The sequence below is a fragment of the Octopus bimaculoides genome, chromosome 7, assembly GCF_001194135.2.
Source record: "Octopus bimaculoides isolate UCB-OBI-ISO-001 chromosome 7, ASM119413v2, whole genome shotgun sequence".
In the NCBI taxonomy this organism is placed as follows: Eukaryota; Metazoa; Mollusca; class Cephalopoda; order Octopoda; family Octopodidae; genus Octopus; species Octopus bimaculoides.
The window spans coordinates 30,362,714-30,371,774 of record NC_068987.1 but is presented as its reverse complement, the minus strand read 5'-3'; the positions used below and the strand labels follow the sequence as shown (position 1 = coordinate 30,371,774).

At 31.5% G+C, this 9,061-nt stretch overlaps 1 protein-coding gene across 6 annotated transcripts in view; it reads right to left on the bottom strand.

Moving 5' to 3' along the window:
* Positions 1–2,291: 2,291 nt before the first annotated feature.
* The window catches only part of LOC106873190 (kinesin-like protein KIF21A), a 212,552-nt gene continuing 205,782 nt past the window's right edge, over positions 2,292–9,061 (bottom strand). For 5 of the 6 annotated variants that reach the window (XM_052969487.1, XM_052969488.1, XM_052969483.1 and 2 more), the window contains one exon: positions 2,292–3,210. In XM_052969487.1, the coding sequence (XP_052825447.1) occupies positions 3,144–3,210 (67 nt within the window). In that variant the 3' untranslated portion in view covers positions 2,292–3,143. Of the gene's footprint in view, positions 3,211–4,606; positions 4,674–9,061 lie in introns of all 6 variants that reach the window. The other variant, XM_052969485.1, reaches the window with a different exon arrangement.

The following is a 9,061-nucleotide window of genomic DNA, read 5'->3' as shown; positions in this document are numbered from 1 at the left end:
CACACACACACACACAGAAATCTCTTATTTTAAATTACAGCCTGAACAACATTACCAATACATTTTATTTATTATAAGATTTCTAAAGAAATTTAAGATTTATTTGTAAAATCTTTGTAGAAATTTTCATTGTATTTAGACTTTAAAAAAAAGCAAAAAAATTTTAAAAAAAGGATACATAAATACCCCCAAATTTCCCAGTAATCGTTTTGATAAAGGAAATAAATAAATCCACTGGAAATATGTTTGTAGGGGGAAAACCCTTCAAAGATGAAAATGAACAAAACTATTTGGTCCCATTTCAGACAAATTTGTCAAATCTAAACCTCTGATATTGAAGTTAACATTAACAGTTTACAACCAACAGAATGTCAACGTCTGCTTTTTTCTGAAGTTACTAGAGTGGTCTCTGCTCCTTGGAGTTGGCTGATCCAGTGCCATCTCCAGTCAGATCCCTTAGACTGACTTGTAGCTATAAGGTATCCTTCAACCTCCCAGGCCTTATACAGACCACTTTTTCAGTTCTTCACTGCTTGAAGAACTTAAATTCTTTGGAATTCCTTCCCTGCCTCTGTTTTTTTTCTTTCTGTAACTGTTAACTTACAACATGCTGATATCACCGGTCTCAGAGGTCTGTGAAGACTATAGGCACAACCCCTTCTATTAGACCAAACTACTAAAAAACAAAACAAAAAAAAAAACAGTTATGACTACTAACGATAATTACATGTAAACAGACAGTTTACTTAAGTAACCAGCCATTTTAGTTTAGGGAAACAAATTATGAAATGAATAATATTTACCTAATAAGGTATGCATTAACCACCTTCAATGAAACATTTTATATCTGGAGCCATTTGACATGTTCTATCCAGTATGAGATGATGTGTAAATATGTGATCATTCAACTATGTGTTTTAAATATTTAACTGAATATTTAATTTAATTTAATACACAAAGTGTGGTTGAGTTGTAAGAAGTCTCCTTTTCAACCACATGGCGAGTGGATTTAGATGGAAACCGTATGGAAACCCATCATACACACACACACACAAGCGTTAGTGTGTCTCCTCTACCACTGCCTGACAACCAGTGTTGGTTTGTTTATGTCCCTGTAACTTAGCAGTTAGGCAAAAGAGACTGCTAGAATAAGTACAAAACTTTAAAAAAAAGAAAAGAAGGTGGTGTTCCAGCAGAACTGTAGTCCAGTAACTGAAACAAGTAATATTTCTTTTACATTGTTGTCAGATCCACAGAGGAATTACTTAAAATTCTATAATTTCAGCAAATTTCGTATGAAATAAAGACAAAATTAGCACTGGAATATTGAATTAATATTGCAATTTGTGAACAATAGCATCATTGGTTAAAGGTCTCTAATGGACCAATCACAGTTTCATTTATATTCCATGTTGAAAGTGACCAAAGAATGTTTGAAACAAGGGCAAAACGCTGTGATAGAAGACCTATGCCTCAAATGCTGCATAATGAGATTGAACCTAAAACCACATTGTCATGCTTGCATCTGATTATATGTAATATTTACCACAGAACTTTCAAGTTAAGCTTTAAAATGATCACAGTTTTAAGATTACACAATAATATACTTCACAAATATGATGTGAGCAGTTATAAAAGACCTCATTAACCTAACTTTCTACTAAGAAGTCATCAATATCTAAATGTATAAAAAGAAGAAAGTTCAAAAATTAAAGACCAGATCTACATTAGTGGCATTTACATAATAACTTGAAAATAAACTATATAATAATGATTAAAAAAAAATTCTTTAGGAAATTTTCAATACAAAATAAGCTACTGAAATCTTTGTAATAATGTTTATGACCCAAGGTTATGACAAATGCCATCAGTTTAACTATTTTATGACAGATCCCAGTTTTTAATTTGGAATTATTTGACAAAACCATTTAATGAAGGAAAAAAATTTAAGAATAAACTATTTCCCCTAATTTAATAGCCAAGAATACCAAGTTTAGAGACAAAAATAATCAAGTGTAAAGTTTCAGAAATTAAGTACTAGATTCACTTCCAGCTACACTACATTCAATTATTTTTAATTAAATTCCAGAGTTAAACATTAATATTATCTTCCACCCCTACCCCACTAAGGGTAAATATTTAATTAAAACTCAGCTTACTACTTTGAGTAACTTTGCATCAACTTTAACATTCTTAGCTTGACAATTAAAATCTATAAAAAACCAGAAATGATTGAGAATCCACTAGAGTTTTAGCAGTGGATTGATATGGTGTTTTTACATCTTTCACCATAAGAGAGAATTTTTTTCTCCACAGTAACTGCAGTGAATTTTCCTTTAGAAGTTAAAATATATCATAAACATGATGTTATATTGATCCTGACCAGGTGGTTAAACAGTCCAGCTCAGTCACAGACGTTGACTGTTATTTGAGTTAAAGCTACTATGGCTTTGAGTCTGCCCAGGGTTGTCTCTCTTTGGTATTTCCCATTGGTGAAGGCTAAAGAGCAAGAAACAGTTGTTTGGGAATGTGATAAAGGGAAGCATTGGGCAGATATAGTGTTTTTACATCTACCAAAAGAGAGAATTTTTTCTCCACAATAACTGCAATGAATTTGATTTAGAATTTGAAATCTGCCATAAACATATTTTAACTAACCTAAAGTTTGATAACTTAAAACATCTGTTTCATTAAAATTGGCCTTCTTAAAAAAAAATTTAAAAAAAAAAAAAAATTATTCAATTATTTCCTCTTATTTTCTTTTCTACAGAATGAAAAAAAATTTTTTGGGGTCCAGAAAGAATGGAATTTTAAAGATATTCAGGTATTTTTAAGTATCTCAGATACATACATTCACAATGAAATATTCACAATGGTTGCTTCCATACTTAAAAACGTTGGGGAATACAAGGTTAAAAAAATTATGACTTTATTTTGTAACTAGACTCTAAAAACAAAAAATTAACAATGGAATAAAAAAATAAAATTGAAATAAAACAGAACTTTTTTTTTAATTGAAAACAATGTTTCCAAAATGTTTTAAGAGTGGACATAAGCAGCAAGTCAGAACAATTTTAAAATAATTTGCTATAGCAAGCTATTAGCAAACCTAAATGAATTTCTCTCATGTTACTGGATCAGAGTTAAAGAGAAGAACTTCTATGAGCTTCCAAATAATTCCGTTTTTTCCAGATACCCACAGTGCAGTCACTAGAAGATGAAAGAAAAAAATAACACTCATAATAACGACAGCAACAACAACAATATCACTCTACAAAAGAAATATTCTCATAATTGGATAGTTACCTATTCTACATTTTTTTTTTCAATGTGTCCAGATACTAAACAAATTTTTAATTTACAAATAACCACTTTTGAAGAAGAAATAGATTTTTTTTCTGAAATATACTAATTGTGTGTGTGACTGTGTGTATGTAAATGTCAAAATTTACTTAAATGGTTTTTAAATATCTAGTGTTACAATACAACTTTAATTTTACATATTAACTCATCTTTTACTTCACCTTGAACTATATTAAGATATTATAAATTTAGGTGTCAAAAGCTAAATATATGAAAATATATCATTTGACATGAATGCACTTCAGCCGATAAATACATTTAAATTTTGTCTAACACCCATGCATTCAAGACCTGAAAGCACACGTCATAAATAATGTGATAGCCAAGCTCACTACAAAAGACAAGAAAATTATGGCTAGAAAAGTCACCAAGTTACAGCCTCTATTCAACAATCCCAAGAAAAATTATACCAGATAAACAAGTGGCAAGCAGGTTAAATAGCTTTAAATGATGGACTTGAGTATAGACAACAATGATACAGCTTTATCATTCCTCAAAGTTAATTGATTTGGATATCAATGGAAGTTATAGTTAATAGCATCAAGTGTTTAGCAGTTTTCTAATCTATGTATTGCTATATGTAATCAATTGTGTGCAATGTGTAACATTGTGTAGTGCAATGTGTAAATGCCATGATCTCAAAAGCATTAATGTCAGTTATAAATTAGAGTAGGTTAGGTGTTATTTAAAGTCGAGTAGGTGGTGTTAAAATTGAATAAGCCAGTGTTGGTGGTGTGAAAATTTAGAAGTTATTGTAGTCACACAGTAAAGCAAGAGATTGGAAGATTTCATGCTAAGAACAAAGCATTTAACCATGAGAAGGCTTGGAAAAAAGTTCTTTTTGTATTTTATATAAAAATGGGAAAACAGCTATAAAAAAAACAAAAAAAACCTCTTAATTTAATACGTTAATTTTTTTCAGTTAAGAAAACAATGGTGTCTGGAACAATTTTAAAACTATATTCTTTTGCTTCAGTTGATAGTTTATAGAGGTCTAAATAGTTTAAAAATAGAAATCTAACATCAGTTAAAATATAGAAAGATAATTTAATGAAAATATTTTAATTCGTTTTAGCTTAGTTAACTATAAGAATATTTTTCCAAGTCCTGAAGCAACTTTTGTTTGCAGTGTTCCTGTTTAATTAGAGGAAAACTGCCCACTGATGGAAAAGAATTAAAACTGAAGGTGAACATTAATAGATCCAGTAATAAATAGCATGCTGAACTGTAAATAAAAACATACAAAATATAATGAAACTTAAGTGCTGTCTCGTAGTTTCCAAATATGGCATTTGTTGGATTCAGGATCACTGGAAGCAAAATAAGGTTCAGGAAGAGATTAAAGGTTGGGTGGAACAGATGGGAAAAAAGGTTCCAAGAGGATTAAGTAGTTGGTATATTACCAATATGTACAAGCAACAATATAGGGAAGAGAAGACAGTCAATTCAACAACAGTTGACATGCACGATACATTTGTATAAATCAGTGAGATGAAAATTCTGAAGACATCTGTAAACATTAATGCAATTGAGTTGATTTTTGAGAAAACACAAATTACTGGTTAAGATTTATCAGTAGTAAATAAAAACTGACAGTTTGATAAAACACACACACACACACACAGAGGAATTAATGAGATCTGATTGTGCTTACAATATCAATTAAAAATTCAAGAACATCATATGTAAAATAAGGTTAAAACCTTATTTTACATAAGATATTCCTGTAATGAATTTTTAAAAACAACATGTATATTATTTTGCTACAGTCTACATATATAATGCTTTAATTATGTATCAGAAATGCAACACAATTTACTATACACTTCTATTATCCAGAAAACAATTGACTGATAAACTATGGAACAAAACTGAAGACTATCTATTATGGATACATTTGTATTATGTTATTCATAAAACTGACAAAATCATTTTAGATTATGATTATTTTATACACACACACACACACACACTTACAAGAGTGTTTTTTTTTTTTTACCCACAGCTCAGTGGGATAGTGGATTCAAATCCAGCCACAAGCAATTTCTTTGATACAAAAATGAGATAGCACAGTATGTTAAAGTTTATTTAAGCTTTTTTAATATAGCTGTACCATAGTAGAATAATAATGTAGTAAATTATCTTTAATTCAGGTTCTAACTGGTAGTAACACTCAATGAGGATGGAAGAGGGGACAAAAAGAATATTTTTAGATTCCTTTTCTTAAAAATGCACCTACAGTACTGCTTATTTGGACTTCCCCCCACCCATCTCAAGCATCGAGCTTCATAACAAAAATATTGTGTCATCCCATAAATAATGCAGTTTTTTATATTTCTTTTATTTTTCAAAATTAAAATAAAGTTTGTTTTTTTTTAAATCTAAAATATACTCTCCTTCATTTTCTACAATGCTCTTTCATCTATCTGGTAGACTTGCAAGGCCCTTCTTCCAAAATTCACTTGTCCATAACAAAAAATACTCCTGTTACTGTTCTGACCTCATCCACAGAATTCATATTTTTTCCGTCCAAATGATTTTGAAGAATGCGAGATAAATGATAATCAAATGAGGCAATATCCGGCAAATATGGTGGGTGGGGCATAGTTTCTCATTCAAGCTGCTCCAGTTTTTGGAATGTCATCCTTGCTGTATGTAGCTAAGCATTATCCTGATGGAATAACACTTTTTGTTTTGAAACCAAAGATGGTAGTTTTTTCTTCTAGCGCAGGTGTTGATGAATGATTGAATGACCAAACCTAAGCTTCTCTGCTAGTTCCTCAACAGCTATGATGGGATTTTGTTCCACCAGGGTTTGCAGGATGTCCTTATCGAGCCTTACAAATTTTCCAGGATGAGGCTCATCTTCTAGGCTGTAGTTTCTGGCTCAAAATTTCTGGAACTACCGTTGACACTGGTTTATGCTAATTGTCCGATCCCCATATACTGCATTAATATCCTTCGCATTTTCTATTGTGTCGTTGCCTTTATTGAATTCATAATACCAAATATGCTCTTTTGTTACATCCGTTATAACTTTGAAAAAATAACTTAAATTCGAACTGCACTCTTCAAAATTTGCACTAAGAATAAGCACAAGGTAAAATCACTACCTACTTTTATAACAGGTTGATGCAGGTAGTTTATCATGTCCCCCTCCGACTTTTAGTTCATGCAATTGAAAAAAACCGCATTATTTATGCAATAACCCATTACAATCATTTCAGGAAAATACGATTCTATATTTTTTTCTTTATAAACTTCGATTTATCTTATGGTTTTCAAAATAATCATGGAATTCCCATGGCTATTGCTAGCAATGTAGATTGTCACAGAATGATTTACTAAAAAAGAAAACAAAAGATCTTTGAGTGATAAAGTAGGAAATATGTAAATAAATTAAAAATATCCTGTTTCACACAACCATGAGTCCCCTACTTCAATTATATTTTTTCCTGAGTCTGAACCCCTATCATACTTCCTCTCAATCCAATCACCAGAAAATTGAGTGCCTGCCTCTTTTTTTACCTTCAACTGATTACTCTGAAAACAAACTATTCCTGGTGAAAATCCATATATTTTTCAGTTAAATATTACAAAATAATATTTTTTTTCTTTTATTACTTTCAAAATATCACTTTTTAGCAAGTTATTTCAGTATGAAGCATGAGCAGTATAGCTCTAGTCAATGTTTTCTATATATTCTACACACAATCACAATACACATCATTTGTATGTCTACTTTTTTCATGCTTGCATGGGTTTGGCAGCTCCCTTTAACACAACATTTGGTGTGCTCCTTTGTCAGGTTCAATATCCTCAAATTAGCTTTCCACCACTTCTGTCCACATTTACCTTTCACATGGACCTCCTGCTATTTCTTCAGCCAACTGCCATCATCTCTAACCATTACATACACAAACCATAGCTGTTTTCTCTTTTGTAAATCACATTTGATTCCTTTTATACCCAGTTTTTCTTTCAGCTTCTCTAAATCTGTATCACATATGCATGCTAACTTTACACATCCAGTGAACCATGCTTGGTTTATTTCTATCCAGCATTTTCACTTCATCTGCATTTAGTATCCCTACCTCATACTTTTGATTTTATCTTCCAGACAGGCCTTCAAGACAAGGTGGGGAGGAGAGAGAATGGTAACCAGAAACCACTGAAGGCATCAACGGTACCAGGTAGTGGTGTTAAACCAAGCAATAGATTAAGTCTACTCACATGTTATATTGTAGCGTGTACGCAATTATGATACACTCTACCCTTTGATCTAAGTGAGAATCCCTTTGCTGCCAGCTAAGTTAACAGCTTCTTGAAAACTTACCACACTGGCCGTTTTTTTTTTTTTTGACACCTATGCTTCCAAGGTACCTTTAGCTGATTAGAAATTAGAACACTATTGTTCTTTCTACTTTAGTAATATAGTAAAGTGGATTCCCACACACTTCGTGTAATGAGTCAAAGAATGTTAATTAAATTACACATACATGTAAAAGAAGTTATCACTTTAAAATCAAGAAAAGCAGGGGAGACAATCCCAGAATTTAAGTTAAAAATAAAATGCAGTGGGAAGTTAGAGGAATCGGTGTATACTGGCTAAGATATGGGTTATATTGGAAATAAAACAAAAGTCAAAATGCTACAGAAACACATTCACACATCCAGGTACAAAGCAATACAATTCCTGTCAAATATTGGTAACCTTCATAGTTAGTAGTGCAGAATACATTCAAGTTTGTGAAGAAAAATATGACTTTCATTTAGTTGTTAACTGGGTCAGAAGCGAAAGAAGAGCTTTACAGGTTTAATAGAGTTAAAAGATGATGTACTAATATGGAGTGATAACTATCAGCTGTATCATATTTTATGTCACATATCTTGTTAAAATGAGTTTTGAGAGCAATGTACTTATAGCAAAATAGACAATATTTTTTACCTTAAATTCTAAGCAATAATTTGTAAACAGGTACTGCTGATCAAACAATTACAACACACACACTTGTGTCATCTAATTTATAGTTTTTTTTATATCTTAAAAATCCATGTACGAGTTTTATACAGCTTTGTACTAAACAAGATGAGTACAAAGTGTTAAGAGAGAATGTGTATGTATGTGTGCTTATGAGAACATGCCTGTATTTTAGCTGGCAAAGAGAAAATGTACTCAATACAAAAATACGATGAAAATATTTTTTTGTTGTTGCTGTTTTTTTGTCATAAAATGATTGTTATTACTCAGCATGTCAACCCTATAATATATAAGTTGAGAAATTCTTTGTAACTTACTACTGAGTTTCTAATTGGAAATAGATTTCTATTGGTTCCATATTAGTACTCTTTAATTTTACAACACAGAGAGAGAGAGAGAGAGAGAGAGAGAAAGAGAGATAGAGAGAAAGAGAGAGAAAGAGAAAGAGAAAGAGAGAGAGAGAGAGAGAGAAAGAAAGAGAGAGAGAAAGAGAGAGAGAGAAATGTTCTCATTGATATTCCAAAAATTTCATTTCTTCTGCAGTTGTTTCCATGATATATATCATCATCGTCTAACGTCCGCTTTCCATGCTAGCATGGGTTGGACGGTTTGACTGAGAACAGGCAAACCAGATGGCTGCACCAGGTTCCAATCTGATCTGGCAGAGTTTCTACAGCTGGATACCCTTCCATATATATATATATATATATATATATA